The following is a 24,033-nucleotide window of genomic DNA, read 5'->3' as shown; positions in this document are numbered from 1 at the left end:
CTTCCTGTGGCACACGGGACAGCCAATCAAATCAGCGACTTGCGTTTTGCGAATTACAAAGAGGTGGTAATGTCCCTCTTCTGGACATCTACTCAAGTCAATCAGGCTCAGATCCATCCAGTGTTGCATATCATTGAATTTCTTTCATACCAATAACGATGCTGCTAAAAATGTACACATTGTGTCATGTTCCTGTGTCATGTACTCCAGGACATTTTTTTGTTGAAGGCCTATTATTTGAAAGAAGGATACTGTCATGCCATGGTGTCCTGGCTAGACTCTCCAGTCTGCACCACCAGAGTTAAGACAGGAGCTGAGCAAGTCTGACATGGGAACAGATGGAGAGGGGAGGTAGAGGGGGTCACTAAACTCAATCATTCTCTACTCAGTGGCAACCCTTATACCGCCTAGCCTACCCACCACTATAATCCCCCATGGTCTTGCACAAAGGACCCTGAGCTCTTTACTGCACCCCCGCAGTCTGACTGTCGATGCCTTTATGGAGGTTATGCTCCTGCCACAGATATAACCTAATTTACCTTTTAGTTTCATATCATATTGACTGAGAGACTGACCAACACTCTTTGACATCCCCACTATCAAATTGACCTTTTACTTAGTGTGACAAGTAATCACAACGGTCATATTGATCAAATCAGGAGAAAAAAAATGGAAAACCATTCCTATGCATTGTTGCCCAGATAAATCAGACACCCACCAGTTGAGAGATTTGGTTAATTTTGGTACAAAATATGAATATTCAGACACAAAGAGCGTTACACTGATCTCGGAAGTCTGATGGCAATAAAATCCCCATCACATAGCTATCTTTGGATAATAAAAGGATATTCCTGCACACAGATTAACTTCTGCATTTATGTGCAGAGTCAAGCAAGTACATGGTGGAAATATTTGTTTAATATTGTGTGTAGGCTACGATCGTTGGTTTGTGAAATTAATTGCAAACTCAATACAGTGACAGCTCGGTCGTCCTCCAGCAGGCAGCAGTTAGCTGAAATGAAGTCAACACCATGTTCATGCCTATGACATGGCAGGGGTAGGGGAAGGTAAATGGTGACATGCAATATAAACCTGTGGATTGTTTACAACATATTGAATAACCTAGTATTTTACCATTAATTTCAAGGACTCGCTTACTGGTACTTAACGATGGTCCTTACCTATGTGAACATTTCGTTTTGATTTCTGCTAGGACAGGGCCCTCTGGTGGTCAAGTGTGTACTCTACAATCACAGACATCATTTCAATGAAAACGGCACGAACCAACGGCTACTCAGATATCCAATCACCTCCTTCAGAGTTCCCTAAAATACCAGCACATAACAATTTAATTTATTTTCTAGGCTAGTAAAATATCTATTAGCAATTGTTCTACTCACCAATGACAAGGGGACTAGCCATGGGAATTAGCATACAGCTGTAGTGGTGGCCTTAGGATTAACAGAGATGGCAGAAGGGCTCCGTGGTTGAGGTTAGGATAGGCAGATCACACAGCTCTGGTCCCCCTTGCCTGACCTCTAACCCTGTCCCTTTGTGGGTGAGGGGTCTATTGTTCATGAAGAGAGGGAGTCCTCTGCGCTGTTGGGGTACTGAAGAAGGGAAACACTGCTCTACACAGATATTGAATCAGAGACAAGTAATAAGTGAAGCAGAAACATCCCTGTCACTCTGATAAGGCAAAGACACTGACAAACCCAACAGTACATGGTGGGAATTACATAAAATAAAAATCACAATCAACACAGTCCTTAATACTTTATTTATTTAGTTTCCTTTTTGTTCTACAGACATCATTTCAAAGAAGTCCGGGACTTGCAAAATATTAACTCTCATTTCTTGTTAATTTAAAATAATGACAGTAAAATAAATTAAACAGAACAAAAGGGTTAAATTACTGAGAGCGGGTTGAAACAATGTTTAACTTGAGGACAAAAATGTAACAATGGTATGCGCAACCATTACTTGAGTGATGCTGCCCTAGTTTCTTACAGAAAGCAATCCACTAAGCCTAAAAGGTATGAGCAATGTCTTAACTGACAAACAATAATCATAATGAAGAGCTACACAACAAGATTGGGCTTAGCGGTGTTGCATGCAAGAGAATAGGTCTGGAATAAAAAAGGTACATTTCAGTGCTAGCTGCATGCAGTGGAGAAAACTGGCCAGTTAGAAACCGTCATGGTGATACTGAAATTCCAACATAATCATGTCATCATCTAAATTACACAGTATTTTTCTCTGGAAGGAGGGTGATGTTAACACATTCAAGTTGAAATCAACTAAACAACGTAAGAATAAATTCATAGACCTCAAAATAATTTAATACATGCAAAGGGAAATAAAAGCTGTCAAAAGCTTAAACATCACAAGTCTGTAAGGATTTGAAGTCTTTCGTTGACAAAAATTTGATTAGACTTTGGTTCAGTTCCTGGTGTCGAGGACTTTTCCCTTTCTGTGACCAGCAGGAGTGAATTAAATGCTTCAATATAACCCTCTAATGAGGGAAAGAGAGATAGAGACCAAGAGGTTAATGCAGTTCAAATGGATGTGATGTTTCATACCAGATCATTGGTAAAAACTAACTAGGCGTGGTTGCAGTCTCACCAAGCCTGAAGTACTGCATGAGTACACAATAAACAGGAGAACCAGGTAGTCCTGAGGAATCAGGGTTAAAACAATTCGTACATTAAATAGGTATCTCTATAAAGCCCCCAAATGGGCACAACACTCACCAGTACTTTCCTTGTTAATATCTACGTCGTAAATTCACATCTATTATTAAAATAACTTTTTTGTAGAGGCGGCAAAATCCGCCACACTTTAAGGTAAGAGAATATACATGACTCTGAAAGAAAATAGTTCACATTCCAAGGCATTCAGGCAATCTTCGCTTTTTAATGTTCAATGGAAGATACATTTTCTCAGATGTCAGAAGGGGGTCTCGAAAAGTTTGGAGGAGGGATATCTCATTCACACTGATACACATACACACAATCCATATAAGTGCATCCAGTTAGCACTGCAGGGTCATACAGTCACTGACTACCAGAATGACACCTGGGACACTTTCAGACTGTTCTCCATAGCAACGGGCTGGCTCAACAGCCAGCAGACCTGTCTTACAGTAACAGTACTGTACATAACCTGCTATGTCAGAGAGCTGCAGCAACTGTTTAAGTACAAACAGGACTGCAGCACTCATCTTGTCCTGTGTGTCTGACCACTAGCTACTCAAAGAGAAAGACAGGAACTGAACATAGACCAGTGATGCTGTTTGTTTCCTTGAATATATAGTATTTTTTTCCTATCTAGCTAGCTTAGAACTTGATTTAGCTACGGTCTTAAAGGCATCGAGTCACTGACAGCACAGTTATCAATAGTATAAATTAAACATAATTGACTATATATTTTTGTAAGCGAAGTAAGGTAAAATCAACATTATTACGGTAGTTTGACCAGTGAGAGTGTGGAGCCAGTGGTCAAATCTTAACATACTAACACCTAAAAAAGTGACTCTTATCGAGATGTATGAATCAGGTCAAGCCACCAAAGCCCTGTCACAGGCCGGCGGATCATGCTGTAGAAAGTGTACCAGTTGCCATTTAGTATCAACTGAAAGCCCAGTCCAGTCAGTCGGAGAATAGGTCACCAGTCTGTAGTGCAGCAGGTTCAAGCCACTGATCCTGCCCCGCCCTCATGCAGCAGCTTTTAAGTCTTGTTACAGCTAGCGGACAGAACACAAAGTGCCTACCTACGTACGCACGACAGTCTCCGGGATGAATGAGGTACAGGACAGGGAGAATATTGCTATGTGTTTTACTGTAAAACGTCTCTATGGTTCCACCTGCTCTAGTGTCTTGCCCTCCTGATTATTATATATTTTTAAAAAACAAACAGGAATCACCTTAGTTAAAATAGCTTATAGGTTATAAACAAACAGCACTCAGCAAGAAGAGAAGAGTCCATGGGGCTGCATCTCAAGACACCCTATTCCCTATATAGCACACTTCTTTTGACCAAATAGGGTGTCATTCGAGACACTTCCCACGAGTCACAGGTGGTGGCTGTAATACTCAGGAAGGGCTTCCGCCGTGGTGGGGGAGGAGGAGAGGGGTGTAAGGAAGTCTTCAGCGCACAAGTTGCTCAAAGTAGGAATTTGTGTCTAGTATCCTCATCCAGAGTGAGGTCCACTACCTCCGGAGGGGACACCCAGTTGGGCTGGGGGGACACGGTAGTCCAGAGCTGGGAGGATTGCCTTGTGCTGTTGTTGAAGTGCTCCCCTGAGTTGGGTTTCCAGGCAGAGGACAGGCTCTGGATCACTCCGGCCCTGGGATGGGCACATCTGTTAAGAGAAGCAGCACAATAACACAACAAAGACATTAGAGCAATGTAAGATAAATCTTTGGGCAACAACATTACACTGAGGATTTGGTAAGTGCAAACTATGCATTGCAGTTCACCAGTTCCTTGACGTTGTCACACAGTAAAACTATAATGACAGTTTTGTTGCAGCAATAAAACAGTCGCATGACCATGAACACGTTTCAGAGAAACACCATATAACGATTACAGTTTCGTAGTGTTTGCAGTGCAGGCAGATGTGACCTCAGTGTGTGTTGTAAGTTATGCTTTCTGAACTCACCTTGCGTTTTCTTGCACTCCTACTATTTCTACCTCACTGTCTGAGGAGGGGATGTTGATGTGGCCCTTGTGCTGAGGGGGTTCCCTGTGGGCCAGTTCTGCCTCCATGTGACCTGCAACACAACAATGCAACACACTTTAGAATGCAAAGGGACATGTAGAGCTTTGCACCCCAGTAAAACAAATACAACAAAATGAATTGTGAAGTTAGGGGAGACTGAAATTATACAGTTCACACACCTCTTCTGGAAGTCTAATGGACACGAATATCTGGTTTACTCTAAATTGCAGTTGATCTATGTCAATTTATACTGAACAAAAATATAAACGCAACATGTAAAGTGTTGGTCCCATGTTTCCTGAGCTGAAATAAAAGATCTCAGAAATAATTTCCATGTGCACAAAAAGCTTACTTCGCTCAAATTTTGTGGACAAACTTGTTTACATCCCTGTTAGTGAGCATTTATCCTTTGCCAAGTTAATCCATCCACTTGACAGGTGGGGCATATCAAGAAGCTGATTAAACAGCATGATAATCACACAGTTGCACCTTGTGCTTGTGACAATAAAAGGCCACTCTAAAATGTGCTGTTTAGTCACACAATCCAATTTATAAAGCCCTTCTTGCATCAGATGATGTCACAAAGTGCTGTACAGAAACCTAGCCTAAAACCCCAAACAGCAAGCAATGCAGGTGTAGAAGCACAACACAATGCCACAGATGTCTCAAGTTGAGGGAGCATGCAACTGGCATGCTGACTGCAGGAATGTCCATCAGAACTGTTGCCAGATAGTTGAATGTTGATTTCTCTACTAGAGAAATTGGCAGTAACGTCCAACCGGCCTCATAACCACAGACCATTTGTAACCACGCCAGCCCAGGACCTCCACACCCAGCTTCTTCAGATGCGGGATCATCTGAGACCAACCACTCGGACAGCTGATGTGGGGAAAATCTAATTCTGATTGGCTGGGACTGGCTCCCCCTCCCATCGTTGGCCCACCCATGGCTGCGCCCTTGCCCAGTCACGTGAAATCCATAGATTAGGGAATTAATTAATTTATATTGACTGATTTCATACGAACTGTAACCCAGTAAAATCGTTAAAATTGTTGCATGTCGCATTTATATTTTTGTTCAGTATACAGCTATGTCAATTGACTAACTGAATTGCTATGAAATACATGTACAGCAAGACGAAAAAGAAAAAGGCAACCTCAAAAAGAAAAACAGCATTTGCAGCGCCAGAAAGGAAAAGACAAGCAGATAGACGGTGTCATTTCTCCTTCAAACTCCAAAAGATCTCCCCTTTCCAACCTTTGGAGCACAGTACAAAATGTTCTATGCAACTGTATCTATGTCATGGAGCTTGAGATGGAAATGAAATTACATCATTATGACAATATTACCAGGTCTTCATCTCGGAGAGTTTGGTTCCTATCACTACTTGTTGCCCTAAACAATCGTCTTGTGTCTGTCAAACTGTCTGCGGATTATACAGGAAGTCATCCCGGAGAGGGTGGAAATTTCAGTGTGATATAGCGAGTTTGTAACTGACCTGCTGAGAGAGAGCACAGATGCTGTACTCTTACTGCCCCAGAGTTTGCTCCCATATCCTGGTCCCTGTGTGTTTTTAGCCTTTCATGTGTTATCACGGTTGTCCGGCGCAGGCACACTCTCTCCACAGTCACACTTAAGCTCTCCTGGTTAGAATCAGTGTCCGAAATATCATAGTGGCCCACTACGGGAGGCCCGTCTGTAGAAACAACAGAAAACACTTCATTATTCAAATCACGGTGTCTCTCAGGAGGTCTCACGTTAGCAGACTTCAGTGTTCGCAGCAGACGTAGCTACCTCCATGAGCACAAATGCATTCTTTGCCATTTTCCCTGTGAAAAGGTTACAACCCCACTGACAATATCATAATTGTTAGACCAAGTTGCTTGCAGCCCCCCATGGCAGATTATGTAACGGTACACAAAACTGTAGCAGAGCAGTTTGTAGGTCTAGAGCAGACTGTTTGTAGGTCTAGTATAACAGCGCACGATAGGATTTCAGACATGGAATGACTGAGTGGATCAGATACATCATAAAAACCCACATTCTACAACTTCCAATATTTTAATTAATGATCTTGACTGCTTAATGTCACCTGTCATGCGCAGTAATGAATGACCATGCGTTTCAGTTGTAAATATTTTTGTTGCTAGACAATTAACAAGCTAGTAATAATTTAACTATTCAACCTAAATAATTGCCTTTGTTTTGCTCAGCTGTAAATGCAGGGTTTGGTTTTAGGAGTGGGGGGACATAACCTGGCAGGTTTCTTTTTGGGCCTCTAAAGCTCATTTCCTGCATTTTTACACAATCCAATATGCCAGCTCTATTTAGAACAAAAAGTAAGCAAAATTGCCCTAAGTCATCAAGCTAGGTAAGAGAACGTGAAACATTTTTAAGTGATTAATAAGACTAAATTAGATCAAAGGTAATTCAATAATAAATATTGTGTTGCACCTTTAACCAATAGCCTAACAACTTATCATCTCTAGAAAAAAAAGACTTGATTCTCTTTATTAGGCATCCTCTATATCAAATTTCAGCCAGACTGACCAGCCAGCCCCATCTGCCTGCACACTCGACCTCCACCAGTCAAGTCAATAACTCAACTCTCCCAACACAAGTTCCTTACCAGTTCCCATCTTTATTTTTTTGTTGTTCCCAAGTGAAAGGTAAAAAAAAATGACATAACACATACACCTCAAATATACATTAACAACCAGAAACAGCAAATTCTCCAAATAATTAATCTCATAGGCCTAATAGTACGATAGAGCTCTTTTTACATCATTTTTTGCACATAATAAAGCGATGTCACGCCGTCCTGTTGCTAGTGGTCCACCACCCTGCAGCACCTCAACCCAACACACCCCACTAAGGTTTAGGATCTAAGTGAAACATTCATTATTGGTTTAGGGTGTTTTAGGCCAAGGCCAACGTGACAACCCACAGGATGGCAGACACCCAGGGCCAGGACTGAGCAATCCAGCAGCTAGGGATTGCCGAAATAGGTATCTTCCATGACGTGGGCACATTTTCAATACAGACTCCTTTAGTCGTAGTGTATTCAATACAAGTAATCCAGACCTCATGAAAGTTGCCCAGTATACCCTTAATCTTGTAATACATTTCTTAGCCGCTATAAATGCTTGGTTACACTGTTTCTTCAGATGGTCTCCAGTATCAACATTTCTAAGCAAAAAAAAAAAAAAAAAAAAAAAAAAAACAGGGAGATGGGAGAATCTGTAGACATGCTGAGATAAAAGATCATACTATTTGCCAGAATTCAGCCAGCCTTCACAAGACCATAACATATGCAAATATGTCCCCTTTTGTGTTTACATCTCCAGCAGAGGAATGACATTTCTGAGTGCATGTAATTCAGTTTCACTGGCATATATTACATTCTAAGGATGGTCTTAAACTGCAGTAATCTATGACTGAGATGATATGCACATGACTGGGCATTCAAACACATCTGTATCCAGTCATCATCATCGATAGCTTCTACCAGGTCTTCTTCACGTTTTTGTTTTACATGTTTTGTGTCATCGGGAAAAGCCTCTAATACCCCTTGACCAGTTTGTAAAACAACTTGTGGTTTGTCATGCCGCCTAAAAAAGCATCTGGCGAGTTCAGGGTTTGCTTCACAGAGAAAATAAAAGTGTTGCGTTCAACTCAGCTCCGTCACAGACTGGTCTTCCTTGGCTACCTGACCCTGTGGAGACCCCTGTCACCATCTGATCCTCTTAAATTAAGGCATGACAAAGAATTACCTTGGTGTACATTTATACATAATTATACCCAAAAATAGAATCAAATGGTTCAATAATTGAAAATGACCATTATTCCCAGATCCCAGACTGTAGCTTTAAGCTGCTGTCTTGTAGCTACTGTAGGTCTACCCATCAAGTCAAGATGGAACGTTGTATCATTCACTGATATTGTTACATACTGTAAAATTCCCCTGAACTCTATAGACTTGTCTTGCCTGGCTGTCTGACCCTGATGGGACCCGTCACCACCTAATCCTGCACTTGAGGGCTGCATTCCAGCGGGATCCGACAGATCATTGCAGCACTGTCAGCGGGCAGTCCGAGACTGCTTTGAGATGAAAATGTACAGAACAAAAACATAAAAACGCAACAATTTCAAAGATTTTAGTGAGTTACAGTTCATACAGTGCCTTCGGAAAGTATTCAGACTCCTGGACCTTTTCCACATTGTTATGTGACAGCCTTATTCTAAAATGAATAACATTTTTGTTTTTTAAATACCTCATTAACGTAAGTATTCAGACCAGTTGCTATGAGACTCGAAATTGAGCTCAGGTGCATCCTGTTTCCACTAATCATCCTTGAGATGTTTCTACAACTTGGAGTCCATCTGCGGTTGATTCAATTAATTGGACATTATTTAGAAAGGCACACACCTGTCTATATAAGGTCACACAGTTGACAGTGCATGTCAGAGCAAAAACCAAGCCACGATGTCAAAGGAATTGTCCGTAGAGCTCCAAGACAGGATTGTGTCGTGAACAGATCTGGGGAAGGGTACCAAAAAATGCCTGCAGCATTTTGCAGTAGCCTCCATTATTCTTAAATGGAAGAATCTTGGAACCACCATGACTCTTGCTAGAGCTGGCTGCCCGGCCAAACTAAGCAATCGGGGGAGAAGGGGCTTGGTCAGGGAGGTGACCAAGAACCCGATGGTGATACTGACAGAGCTCCAGAGTTGCTCTGTGGGAATGGGAGAACATTCCAGAAGGAAGGGGAACCTTCCAGAAGGACAACCATCTCTGCAGCACTCAACCAAACCAGGCCTTTATGGTAGAGTGGCCAGACGGAAGCCACTCCTCAGTAAAAGGCACGACAGCCCACTGAGTTTGCCAAAAGGCACCTAAAGGACTCTTGGACCATGAGAAACAAGATGCTCTGATCTGATGAAACCAAGATTGAACTCTTTGGCCTGAATGCCATGCATCACATCTGGAGGAAACCAGGCCCCGCTCATCACCCGGCCAATACCAGCCCTACGGTAAAGCATGGTGGGGTTGTTTTTCAGATGCAGGAGACCAGTCAGCAGAGGGAAAGATGAACGGAGCAAAGTACAGAGAGGTCCTTAATGAAAACCTGCTCCAGAACGCTCAGGACCTCAGACTGGGGCAAAGGTTCACCTTCCAACAGGACATATCTAAGCACATATCCAAGACAACGCAGGAGTGGCTTTGGGACAAGTCTCTGAATATCCTTGAGTGGCCGAGCCAGAGGCTGGACTTGAATCCGATTGAACATCTCTGGAGAGAGCTGAAAATAGCTGTGCAGAGACACTCCCCATCCAACCTGACAGAGCTTGAGAGGATCTGAAGAGGATGTTGTTTTTTTAAGTACTTTTTGCTTCGTCATTATGGGGTATTGTATGTAGACTGAGAATTATTATTATTTTTAAATACAAAAATTAGAAGAAGGCTGTAACCTAACAATGTGAAGGGGTCTGAATACTTTCCAAGTGCACTGTGTTTTATATAAACACTACCGGTCAAAAGTTTTAATTAGCGAAGACATCAAAATTATGACATAACACATATGGAATCATGTAATCATGTAGTGTTAAACAAATCAAAATATATATGTTATATTTGAGATTCTTCAAATAGACAGACCAGGTGTGCAAAGCCGTCAAGGCAAAGGGTGGCTATGTCATGGAAAGAGTATGTGTCCTTCATGTTATGTACGCATACATTCTTTATTAAAAACTTTGAGGGGGCCAAAATAAAATCACTCCTACCTGTTGTCGATCCCTGTTGTAATAGGAATCTCGGCTGCATAATTTGTGAGTACAGACAGTGCCGTATGGGAGTCAAGTCAAGAGAAAAGGGCACCAGGTTCACAGCAGATGCCAGGCACTCCAAAGGATAAGGGCCCAGAGTTTTCCTGGCTGATCAGAATCACAGGGTCAGGAACAACTCTTGGCCCTCCCTATAACTAGGCCTAATGAAGATAAAAATGACTAATATAAACCAAGATTCTCACTTTGTTAATCATACCTGTCCTCAATGGAGAATAACCATAAAGGTATTTGATGTACTTGTAAAACTGGGCTCGCTCTCCAGTGAGATGCTGACATGATACAATACTGTGGTAAACAAATAGAAGACAATTTACAGTACTGTGATCCATACCAGACAATAAAGCAAACCAAATATATCAAATGAACTGTGCACCATGAAATTAAAGGCAGGAGATGGAAGGTGGACAAAGTCTTGTTAACATAAAAGGTTTAAAAAAAAATGTATCAAAGAATGTCAATCACTACAATTCATGAGCATATGAACACATATGACACTGACATACAGCGAAGATCACAAGCAAACAGTAAGAAATGAATGCAGTTTAAACCTTGTGGATTTGATAACAGTCGCTATATTCCACAGTACATTTTGATCTGCAAATTGTGATACACCAAAAGATACAGCCCAACTGAATGTGCTTCCAGATTTGTTCCTTTAGCTGTCCTGAATGTGTAGTGTTTTAAGAAGTCCTCTTCTTTTTTCTTTTTTTTACCCCCCTTTTTCAATCTTGTCTTATCGCTGCAACTCCCCAACGGTCTCGGGAGAGGAGAAGGTGGAGTCATGCGTCCTCCGAAACGTGACCCGCCTAACCGCTCTTCTTAACACCCACCAGCTTAACCGGAAGCCAGTTGCTCGAGTGGATGGATGAGTCGCCGCTGTCGTCCGAGTCGAGGCGCGTCAACTTCTCCATCCAGACGCGGAAGCGCTCCTCGGTCTGCTGCTGCATCACGGCGAAGCGCGTCATGGCTTCCTCCAGCACGCTGCCAATGCTGTTCCTGTCCCACGAGCCACCGCTGTCCAACAGGCCCTGAATCTGAGCGCTCACTCCGGAACCCTCCGCTGCACGGCAGAAGCCAGCTTTAAAGACATTGAGGCCAAAGCCATAAGAAACACAGTAGTACTTTTCATGTACGCACGCTGGTGGACTGTTTTTGTTTGTTTGATAAAAAAATTACAAATGCGTTTTTTTAGTTTTGTTGACGTGCAGATCAACATTTTCATGCTGATGACGGACTACGTTTTCATGCAGTTGTAGCAGTCAGGTCTGTGTAGGGAATGCAGTAATGGTTGATAACATGGAGTCCTACAGATCCATTCCGGACAGAAATTTGTGTTTTAGGAGATTGAGTTGCTGTACCTCTTCATTGAAAGTGTTTACTGAAGATTAACCGTCTATAGTTTTGGCGATAAAATAAAGAAACTAACTACACGCACGGTACAATTACAGCATACAATAATTAAAGATGAAGCACCAAGCCACAAAGTACCATGGTTTTGAAATTCCACCTTGGGACGTCAAATGTACTTAAACAAGCAAGATATATGACCTATTTGATCTAGCACTAGCAGGCAAGTAGCAGGCAAAGCATTTTACCACTACCTCCATGTTATTTCTGTGCTTTAACCCAGTCTAAATAAGGACAATGCTACCTCAAATTAATATAAATTTGTCACCGCACTGCCAACTTTTTATTATTATTATTATTATTATTATTATTATTCAGGGAAAACCCATTGAGACCAGGGTCTCATTCAAGGGTGCCCTGATCATAGTAATACAAAAACAAAACACTGAGTAATACCATACGCCAAAACTGTAATACACCAGCTAGCAACAACATTGAGATAACAATGGAATGCCAGAGTAAGAAACAGAAGAAGAAGAAGAAAAAAAAACTCAATATGAAAGGTCAAGAGCTTAAAGCAATAATGATATTTATTTGATCTACAGTTTATTTTATTTAACTAGGCAAGTCAGTACTAGGGCAATTTATATTTGACCCATTGTACTGATTGAAGTTGAACAACACATTGTTTCTGTAATTCAAGAACTCATTTGTGAACCCAACGTCAGTGTGCTGCTAAGTTTAGCTTCCTCCACTGTTCCTGTCCCCATACCAGGCTCGAACCAGTGATCCTCTGCTTTGCAACATGTGACCGCCCTCCTTGACAACTGTTTGAGCTATACAAAAAAGGTATGACAATGGAAATACATTATTCTATTTTTGTGTTATCCTCTACCCATTTTTAAATCCATTGTATCCACGTGGTTATTTTTATTTATTTTTTAAATTGTCAAATAAAAATCTATCAATTCACTCCAATTATCAGGAAATCAAGTCACAGGGAAGACAAACGCAAGGGTCACTTATAAAGCATCAATAAGACAATGTGTGACAATCTAGAATATAATTAATCTTAAAATGGTGTACTCAAAAAATGCCTATAAACCTATGATTTTGTATTTTTTTGCTAGCTTTGACGAGATGCTGCAGTTAGTGCAATCATTGGACGGGAAACGGGATACCTATTCAGTTGCACAACAATGCATTCAACCGAATTGTGTCTCCCACATTTAACCCAACCCCTCGGAATCAGGAGAGCAGCTGTTGTTGCTCAAAGGCAGAATGGCAGATTTTTACACCTCGGGGATTCGAACCAGCGACCTTTTGATTACTGGCCCAACGTTCTTAACCGTTAGGCTACCTGCTACCCCATAAGGATCTCCTAAAAATGGGCACCGCATTGCCAACAAAGGTGTTTATTAGAACCTATTAGATAGACTTGAAGCATCTGCTGTAACAGTCAACCAGAGCTATGAAAACAGCTGCGTCGAGAACCAGAGCTATGAAAACAGCTGCGTCGAGAACCAGAGCTATGAAAACAGCTGCGTCGAGAACTACTGCACTGAAAACAGGCGCTACTTCTGTCTGTACAACACTGGCGCCCAGGGGAAACTGGAAGGGCCACAATTGAATAATTCAACAGTTCCTCAACACAACCAGCACGGTAGGCTAGAAATCCGGTGCAAAATGGCATGGTGAACTACTGGAAGGCTCTGGAAGATGGAGACATCTCATTCCATTCTGCATCAGTCTCTCTATGACAAAGGACAGGGAGAAGTAAATCACAATAGGGTGGTTCCATTTGATTTCAATCCCTTTTGACCGCACCCCTTTTAAATTTGAACAAAGGTAGACATATTTGACCATAATAGAAGTCAAAGAAAGTAACTTTTTGGACCTGAATGCCACAACATTTAGGAGAGGTGCTCAAAGCTGACCCATTTTGCATACCCCCACTACCATGAGACAGCCCTGTCTTCATCACTGGAAAAGGTAAATAGTTGAGTTTAATATAAAAGCTTACAAACAGGGTTGTCAAACTATTTTTTACAAATGTTTAATAATTTATTTTTATTTTTACATTTGACCTTTTACATCAACTCTGAATTTTTCACATTTGTTGTAGCTTAGACTAGAGAATGACCAATATGGATTTTTTTTTAAGGCTGATGCAGATACCGATTTTTTTTTTGGGGGGGGGGGGGGGGGGGTCAAGATGGCCAATATTTTAGGCCGATTTCAAAATCATTAAATTAGAAAATGAATACAGTCATGTATGAATTATAATGCATCAATTTAATAAAAAAATAAGTGTAACCAATCTAACGACATAACGGTAATAATTTTATCTGAATGGTAAATCTCTTGATGACCTAAATAAATTAAGACGGCATAGGCCTTCTCACAATACAGGTGAATGCCCATTCAATAAGAGCGTGTGCATGCATTGAGTTATTGAGCTTGTTCTGGCTGATCAGTGGAGTCTATTGTGCTAAGGATGACAAACAATCTGTTCGCTTTCCATTTGGGACTTACTAGCCTACTAATCAACATTTGTTATAGAAGCATCACTCCAGCATATCACGCCTGTATGGAAGGACATTATATAGGCACTGCTATTAGTTTGAGAACATAAAATAACATATATTCAAAGCAAATGGGTCCTATGTAACGTCATTATTTGTGATCACGGATGCGTATGAAACTAGTATGTCATTTTCCGTGATTTAATTTTTTAAATAAAAATGTAACTGTCAGGACGCATCTCTAAACAGCTGCCAGGACGAAATTCGCTAGTTCAGCTATCTGTCAAGAAATGGGCAGGTTGTAACTTCATCCTACGGCTACGATTGGATAGAGTGTAACTCCGCTCCCTTTCACATCTCCCTCCATCGCTAATATCACGTGCTGCTGTTTACAGGTACTATGAGAACTAGATCAACGGCGATGAAATTTGCTACCAAGCCATAACATTTGCATAATATCTAACAAGGAGAGGAGGAAAAAAAATGAAAACAACATGGCACGTTCTGTCTGAATTACTCAAATCTGCCCATGGTTTGAGAAGTGAGTACTCAGACACACGCTGGTCTACAGCTTTCTTGCTCCATAAACATGCAGGAATATTCTTTACGTAGCTAAACCCATTGCTAACCTTTATTTGGGCATATTAAAACACTTATTTCCCTATTATAGCAATCTAATCCGACTTTTCAATTCACGGATACAATTGCGGCTAGTCAAATCAGCACACCAGGAAATAGCTAACCTTACAGTGCAAGTCAGATGGCTTGTTGCTGAAAATGGTGCATGCTCAAAATGATAACTAACCAACTAACGTTAGCTAGTTACATTGGCAATTAGCTCATAGCATCATGTTTATCTAACCAGCAAGGTAGCTAATATAGCAAGCTAGCCAACAACACAAATTAAAAAGGGTTAGTTATCGTAATATTTCCTAACAGATCGCATAGCTGTCTGCTTTGCTAGATAGCTGGCTAGCTTATTGCATGCATGTCGGGGCACGTCGACACAAGCCTGATTGGCAAATTAACTAATATTTGCAACAGGAGTTTAATTTTGGTTACTTTAATTTTGGTTAAATTCAGTTCGCAATACCGAACCTTTCTTTTGGAGAATGAGCTAGCTTGCTGCTGATTTTCCGAGCCAGATATTCCTCGGCATTAGACTAGAAAAGGCCAATATCGGCCCGATATATGAGCTCAGTTGTTTATCGGTAGTTCTCTACCTTAGACCCTATTTTACATGATTTGAAGTGTTTGTGTTGTGCTTGCCATTGTTTGAGAAACAGCATGCTCTTGAATACAGGGTGGGTGTCGTGTTTTGGCTGATAAATGTACTGAAATGGGAATAGAATTGACATTTCAACTTTCAAATGATCACATAGAGGTTTTACATTATACTGTCAATCTTCCATAGGAAACCCATTGAAATAGAAATATAGGCAATAGAGTAGACCTCTATTTATGTTGACATTCAATGGTGGCTGGACCAGCAGCCATCTTTGTGGTAGTAATTGGAATTTAACAATCCTTTTGCAGCAGTCTGAAGGGATATGTCAATTCTATGATTGAAATATACCTACCCCATATTCAAGAGAATGCTTTGTCTCTGCTGATGGTAGGCACAACACAAAACTCACCTTATGCAAAATACAGTCTAAACTACACCATTGTGGGAGAAACTATATATACACACACACAGTTGACATACAGTTGAAGTCGGAAGTTCACATACACCTTAGCCAAATACATGTAAACTCAGTACTTCACAATTCCTGACATTTAATCCAAGTAAAAATTCCCTGTCTTCGGTCAGTTAGGCTGACTACTTTATTTTTAGAATGTGAAATATCAGAATAATAGCAGAGAGAATGACTTATTTCAGCTTTTATTTCTTTCATCACATTTCCAGTGGGTCAGAAGTTTACATACACTCAATTAGTATTTGGTAGCATTGCCTTTAAATTGTTTAACTTGGGTCAAACGTTTCAGGTAGCCTTCCACAAGCTTCCCACAATAAGCTGGGTGAATTTTGGCCCATTCCTCCTGACAGAGCTGGTATAACTGAGTCAGGTTTGTAGGCCTCCTTGCTCGCACACGCATTTTCAGTTGTGCCCACAAATATTCTATAGGATTGAGGTTAGGGCTTCGTGATGGCCACTCCAATACCTTGACTTTGTTGTCCTTAAGCCAGTTTGCCACAACTTTGAAAGTATGCTTGGGGTCATTGCCCTCACTACATATTTGTCGCCAGACCCACTGGCTCCAGGTCATCTATAAGGCTTTGCTAGGTAAAGCTCCGCCTTATCTCAGCTCACTGGTCACGATAACACCCACCCGTAGCACGTGCTCCAGCAGGTATATCTCACTGGTCATCCCCAAAGCCAACACCTCCTTTGGCCGCCTTTCCTTCCAGTTCTCTGCTGCCAATGACTGGAACGAATTCGGAGACTTATCTCCCCCACTAACTTTAAACATCAGCTATCTGAGCAGCTAACCAATCGCTGCAGCTGTACACAACCCATCCAATCTACCTACCTCATCCCCATATTGTTTTTTACTGTTTTGCACACCAGTATTTCTACTTGCACATCATCATCTGCAAATCTATCACTCCAGTGTTAATTTGCTAAATTGTAATTACTTTGCTACTTTGGCCTATTTGCCTTACCTCCTCACGCCATTTGCACACACTGTATATAGACTTTGTGTTATTGACTGTACTTTGTTTATTCCATGTAAACGTGTTGTTTGTGTCGCACTGCTTTGCTTTAACTTGGCCAGGTCGCAGTTGTAAATGAGAACTTGTTCTCAAATGGCCTACCCGGTTAAATAAAGGTTCAATTAAAAAAAAATTGTCCATTTGGAAGACCCATTCGCGACCAAGCTTTAACTTCCTGACTGAGGTCTTGAGATGTTGCTTCAATATATCCACAATTCTCCTACCTCATGATGCCATCTATTTTGTGAAGTACACCAGTCCCTCCTGCAGCAAAGCACACCCACAACATGATGCTAACACCCCCGTGCTTCACTGTTGGGATGGTGTTCTTCGGCTTGCAAGCCTCCCCCCTTTTCCTCCAAACACAAAATGGTCATTATGGCCAAACGGTTCTATTGGAGAAATGTCCTCATGAAACAAATTTCATGAGACCAGAGGACATTTCTCCAAAAACTATGATCTTTGTCCCCATGTGCAGTTGCAAACCGTATGGCTTTTTTATGGCGGTTTTGGAGCAGTGGCTTCTTCCTTGCTGAGCGGCCTTTCAGGTTATGTTGATATAGGACTCGTTTTACTGAGGATATGGAAACTTTTGCACCTGTTTTCTCCAGCATCTTTACAAGGTCCTTTACTGTTGTTCTAGGATTGATTTGCACCAAAGTACGTTCATCTCTAGGAGAAAGAACGCGTCTCCTTCCTGAGCGGTATGACAGCTGCGTGGTCCCATGGTGTTTATACTTGCGTACTATTGTTTGTACAGATGAATGTGATACCTTCAGGTGTTTGGAAATTGCTCCCAAGGATGAATCAGAATTGTGTAGGTTTACAATTTTTTCCCTCAGATTTTGGCCGATTCTTTATTTATTTTGATGTCAAGCAAAGAGGCACTGAGTTTGAAGGTAGGCCTTCAGATACATCCACAGGTACGCCTCCAATTGACTCAAATGTTGTCAATTTTCAGAAGCTTCTAAAGCCATGACATAATTTTCTGGAATTTTCCAAGCTGTTTAAAGGCACAGTCAATTTCGTGTATGTAAACTTCTGACACACTGGAATTGTGGTTCCAATTATAAGTGAAATAATCTGTCTGTAAACAATTGTTGGAAAAATTACTTGTCTCATGTACAAAGTAGATGTCCTAACCAACTTAACAACAAACTAGTTTTGGCAACAAGAAATTTGTAGAGTGGTTGATAAACGAGTTTTAATGACTCCAACTGTGTGTGTATTATAATATATATAAATAATAATTTTCTTCATGGGAGTTTTTTTATTATAGCAATTGACGTTAAAGGATTAAAAAACACATGTTTTTACAAATTAGTTTGACAAACCTGTTGGTATGCATTTAAATATCAAACTCAACCCTTTACCTTTTCCAGTGATTAAGACATGGATGTCTCATGGTAGGGTAGGGTATGCAAAATGGGTCAACTTAAATTTCTGACCACTTATAAAGGATAAATATGGAAAGTTTTGTTCAAATCAAAACAATGTGCGGTCAAAAAGTGATTGAAATCAAATGGAACAACGCAATACTATGACACATTTACTACTATGGTATGTCACAGCTTTGAGATACTACTATGTCACAAGGTTACTACCATGTCACAAGGTTACCGCTGCACACTGTTCTCACAGTGAATACCACACAGTGAGGTCATATACAGAACAAACTAGCAAATTAGAGGCTAAACAATAACCCAATTGTAACACTCTCAATAAATTATGTCTATATTCCCACAACATGCCAATAACGACAGTCACAGTTCAACAAGAACACTACCGACGTGTGGATTACGTGGTGAAGACGCGATGTGTTGTAATCTTCAAAAGGCATGGTGAATGGAGACAAATTAAAACAGTGGAACAGTCATTAAAACATTCAACACTCAGTGATGCCTGTGCTAGTATCCATTTCAGATGAGCAAACATGAATAACCAGAAGCGTCAGTCAGTGATTGCATTGGCTTGGGAGCAATCGTTACTTCACGTCTCTAGTTTGGAACCACCAAGACTCTTCCTAGAGGTGGCCGCCCGGCCAAACCGAGCACCTGGGGAGAAGGGCCTTGACCAAGAACACGACGGTCACTCTGACAGAGCTCCAGAGGTCTTCAGTGGAGATGGGAGAACCTTCCAGAAAGACAAAAAATCAAGCCTTTATGGTAGTGGCCAGACGGAAGCCACTCCAGAGTAAAAAGCACATGACAGACCGCTTGGAGTTTGCCAAATGGAACCTAAAGGACTCTCAGAACATGAGAAACAAGATTCTCTGGTCTGATGAAAGCAAGATTGAACTCTTTGGCTTAAATGCGAAGTATCAGGTCTAGAGGAAACTTGGCACCATCCCTACGGTGAAGCATGGTGGTGGCAGCATCATGATGTGGGGATGTTTTTCAGCCGCAGTGACTGGGACACTAGTCAGAATCGAGGGAAAGATGAACAGAGCAAAGTACAGTGAGATCATTGATGAAAACCTGCTCCAGAGCGCTCAGGACCTCAGACTGGGGCAAAGGTTCAGCTTCCAACAAGACAATGACCGTAAGCACACAGACAATGCAGGTGTGGCTTCAGTCTCTGAATGTCATCGAGTCAGCCAGAGCCCGGACTTGAACCCGATCGAACATCTCTGGAGGGACCTGAAAATAGCTGTGCAGCTCCCCATCCAACCTGACAGAGCTTGAGAGGATCTACAGAGAAGAATGGGAGAAACAACCCAAATACAGGTGTGCCAAGCTTCTTGTGTACATCCACAAGAAGACTTGAGGGTGTAATCACTGCCAAAGGTGCTTCAACAAAGTACTGAGTAAAGGGCCTGAATGCTTATGTAAATGTAATATTTTTATTGATTTAAAAAATTGGCATTTCCTAAAAGAAAAAAGTTTTTGCTTTGTCATTATGGGGTATTGTGAGGAAGAAAGAAAAAACTATCAATTTTAGACTAAGGCTGTAATGTAACAAAATGTGGAAGTCAATGGGTCTGAATACTTTCCAAATGCACTATACCTGTGATGTCTGGAGCAAATTTATAGTGATTGTTACTTCATGGTATGCTAAATGTGGGTTACTTGGAATGTCTGTAGTAAATGTATTTAACATGGGATATACATGTGGTGAATATTACCGCTGGGTGGGTTGGGGTGAATGTGTCTGGTGTTGATTGTTACCTGGGATATCTGTGGTGATTGTCTTGCCGCCTGATGTCTCATCTTCAGAGGAGCAGGTGCTAGAGTCACAGGTGAGGTCGCTGTCACTTGTACTGCTATCCTGCAGCAGGTTGTACTTCTTCCTCGCCGCTGCCTCACGCTTCTGCCTCAGCAGCCGTATCCGCTCCTTGTGCTTCTGGCTCCGGTGACCTTTGACTTTAGCCAGCCGGCCGTTGGTCTGCTTCTCGCCGCCTGCTCCTCCTGCCACAGCCGGCTGGCAGCGGTTCTTCTTGGCTGCCATTGTGTTGGTGGACATCTCACTTTCAGAACGTGAACGCCGGGACTTTTGCCTGCTTGACGATGACGTTTGGCACCCTGCTGCCAGCCCGGTGTCAGCCACCATGGTGCCCTCATCCCCTGACGCCCGCGAGGCGGCTCCCTCCTCACCAGAGGAGAGTGTGTCTGAGTCGGCCTGGTGGCCACTGGAGGAGGGCGAGAGCATACAGGGGTTGGAGGAGTCGCTCTCGTAGACGTGGCCTGAGGCGGGCTTGTCACTGCTGGTGGAGGCGTGCTGGGACTCTGGAGAGTCTCTCCTTAGCTCCTTCATGAGGCAGGGCATGGAGAGCAGGCTGGGCTCACCCTCCATCTGCAAGGGACTGTCCCACTCTTCTCCTGGTGGAAAGCTGGTGGTGCTCTCTGTTTTAAAGGGCTCCCCCTGCTCCCCCCTAAAAGCAGCTGCTGACCCCACCTGTTTAGGACACTCTGGAAGGTTCTCGCCATCCACAAACTCCTCTGTGTCTGCCATCTTAAGGCTAGTTGAGAGTATGGCCCCGTGGTCTGACTGTCTTAGAAGAGTGGGCCTGGACAGGAACTCACCTGGAACAACAATACATATATATTTAGGGAAAAGGTGATACCTGGTCAGTTGTATAACTGAATGCATTCAACTGAAATGTGTCTCCTGCATTTTTATACACACACACACACACATACATACATACATACACATATACACACACACACAAAGAAATGCAACTTCACACAGACTGTTTGGTTCAAACGCCTAAGGAAGCTGGCTATTTTTCTTCTTTGCTAGCTGGCTAATGGTAGCTTAGCTGTCTGGCTAGGTAGCTAGATTAGTGTGTGTGTGTGTGTGTGTGGGGGGGGGGGGGGGGGGGGTTGAAGGGTGCAGCCCGTAATTCAGGGCATTCTGCAGGAATGCCTCATATTTGTATTGGTCCATTTTTAAGCTAGGACGCTCCAGTACAGTAGGTGGCATTACTGTACTGTAACGTTGGATGACAACCGCCGATAAACCCCACAAAAGAAGAGGCGGGGGCTAGAACTGTAGCTAGCTAGTGTCTTTCACCCCCGCCAGTCGTGCACCACTTAACCTGCAGTTCTGAGGGCAGGTGTTCGGCAGGCAAGAGCAAAGGTGCTTGCTAGGACTCCGGTACACAGCTGGTGGGACAAAATAGGTAGCTAGCTAGGACACCGGTAGACAGTGTCCTTTGCTCCAGAAAAACTCAAATACTTGCATTTCTCTTTTGAAACATTTTAATCGCATTGACAATCAGGGGAAATCCTGAATATCAAGTGTCTCACAAGCATGAAGATGGCTGGTGAATAGGAGGGGAGGGAGGGGTTTAATACAGGAACCAATGGGATGCTTGGTCGCAATGCAGGAATGCCCACATGCAGGAACGCCCTGAATTGCGGGCCGCTACTGAGAAAGGCTGCAAGTTTCCCATAAATCGATTGTTTTTGACGAGTGGATTCAGTTGCGGGGAAGGACGGGTGATTTGTAAACATGGTCATCCATGCATTTGTTATACTAGCACGAACCCGCTGGGCGGATAACTACGTAGTTAGCCAACTACCTAAAATGGAAGAGACGTAACATTAGTGACGATTCGATTTAAAACGCATTCCTTCAGCTAGCCATGGTATGCTAGCCAGTTAGCACTGACGGCGTATCTAGCTATGCAGGCGAACATGCTAGCTAGCAACTTACCTTGGACCGGGTGTTACACGCTTGATTCTTCAATGTCCGACTTCTGTGACATCTTATTTTTATATATGCATATATATTTATGTATGACATACAAATAATACACTTGCAACGTCAACCTTAATCCATTCACACATACGAATACCAGCTAGCTACTTATTTCAAAATGTCCCCACCGGCCGATGTTCACATAAAAATGTGCGTCACTTCCGTGGTTGTAAACGACATTAGGGAAAACTAGCACCTCGGTGCGTCTAGGAGGTAGTGTACCTACGTAATCACTTCAGGTTGTTGTATGTGCACTCTGCATATTGGTTTTGAACTTAAATAAATAAAGCCGTACTCACATTGACAGTTTGAAGTGACTCAAATCCAATTTATTTTACATATCCGATTCGAATCTGTTCTTTTTCCTGCAGTCTGAACAGGCAAAAAGTACATGGAATCAGATATTTCAAGCCACGTTGCGTTTTAAGTCCAATACTATGCAAATCTGATTCCTGGACATGTCACTTGTCTGAATGGTCAAATCTGAATTTTGCGCACGTGGTTTTTAGACTTATCCGGCATATCTTGCTTGCTAGCTACTCTGACATTTTGACAATAACATGTGGTAGCTAACTAGCTTGTTATTTAGTGAATGTGCTAGAAAGCTAAACAGCTACCTAGCTAGCTACTTGACTGTTGTGGCTAGCCAAAAATGACTCATTTTGAAAGTTTGATCATGTTATCCTTTTTGGCTTTAAAAAGTGTTCTTACACTGATTTTGAACATTCAACGGACCTGGGAAACGTCCATGTCAGGCATTGTCACCTTAGCATGCTACATAACTTCTGAATGATAGGAAGCACCACCAATCAGCTGCATCATTTGTGGGGGACGACATGTTTACTGTTGCATTGTTTTCATAGGAAACGATGTGGCTCATCTTTACTTTCCCCACCTATGATTTTGTAAGACAGCTAAAGATTCCAGAATGTGTCTAAGGGTAAGAATATAGCCTAAACAGCCCATGACAAGTTATTGAAAAACCTTTGATTTCCATAAACATTTATTATCTTTAAAAATACTTACCATCCCCAAAATGTGTCATTTTAAAGGCAGCCCTTTAGACATGGAGAAATTCACGAAGTCCACCTTCATCTCCAGTTGAGCATCAATTGCAGACAAGGAGAAAACAGTTAACTTAAAGTTTAAGTGTCACAATGTAGAGTATTATCACAAAGTTCATGTTGGCAAAACTCAAATTCTCTTTGCCGCTTCAATTTTTTACTTCCGCAAGAGATGGACTCTAATGGGGAAATACGATATTTAGAAAAGCATACCACAAATTTAGAAAAATGTAAATGAAAATGTAAAAAATACTAACATTGCTTACTGGGCTCAAATCTCTAGGGTTCTAGTTTATTTTACAAAGGTATAATTTTTTGTTTCAACGTGGCAACTTGCTGCAGAGGGAGGAGAAAACCATGGCAGTACATTTCACAGCAAAGCAGAATGGCAAATACTACCAGCTTAAAACATAACATGATTAAACCTCACAAAGTGTAAATATAATAATTTGGGTCAGTCAGTTTTGTCTAAATCGGAGTTTGGAAGCTCAGTGTGTCACAAGGAAATTAAGGTTAGGATTACAATTATGTCAACAAGTCATGCTGCTTTTTGCCAAGCTTCACATGATAATTGCCCCTCCGCCCACTTTGCATCCCTACATT

At 41.9% G+C, this 24,033-nt stretch overlaps 1 protein-coding gene across 2 annotated transcripts; it reads right to left on the bottom strand.

The window, feature by feature from the left end:
* Positions 1-1,766: 1,766 nt before the first annotated feature.
* On the bottom strand, positions 1,767-22,518 carry LOC139388255 (protein ARK2N-like). Of its 2 annotated transcripts, XM_071134803.1 has the most exons (5): positions 22,322-22,518; positions 20,329-21,183; positions 6,222-6,419; positions 4,664-4,775; positions 1,767-4,363 (listed from the first exon to the last, which is right to left on the bottom strand). In XM_071134803.1, exons 2-5 carry the CDS (start codon positions 21,110-21,112, stop codon positions 4,165-4,167), a joined length of 1,293 nt encoding a protein of 430 aa, XP_070990904.1. In that variant the 5' UTR covers positions 21,113-21,183; positions 22,322-22,518; the 3' UTR covers positions 1,767-4,164. The 2 variants fall into 2 exon arrangements, with proteins under 2 accessions (XP_070990904.1, XP_070990905.1); XM_071134804.1 differs by lacking the exon at positions 6,222-6,419 and having other exon boundaries at positions 22,322-22,510.
* Positions 22,519-24,033: the final 1,515 nt, after the last annotated feature.

The sequence above is a fragment of the Oncorhynchus clarkii genome, chromosome 29 (genome assembly GCF_045791955.1).
Source record: "Oncorhynchus clarkii lewisi isolate Uvic-CL-2024 chromosome 29, UVic_Ocla_1.0, whole genome shotgun sequence".
NCBI lineage: Eukaryota > Metazoa > Chordata > Actinopteri > Salmoniformes > Salmonidae > Oncorhynchus > Oncorhynchus clarkii.
This window is presented reverse-complemented; position numbering and strand designations above follow the sequence as displayed.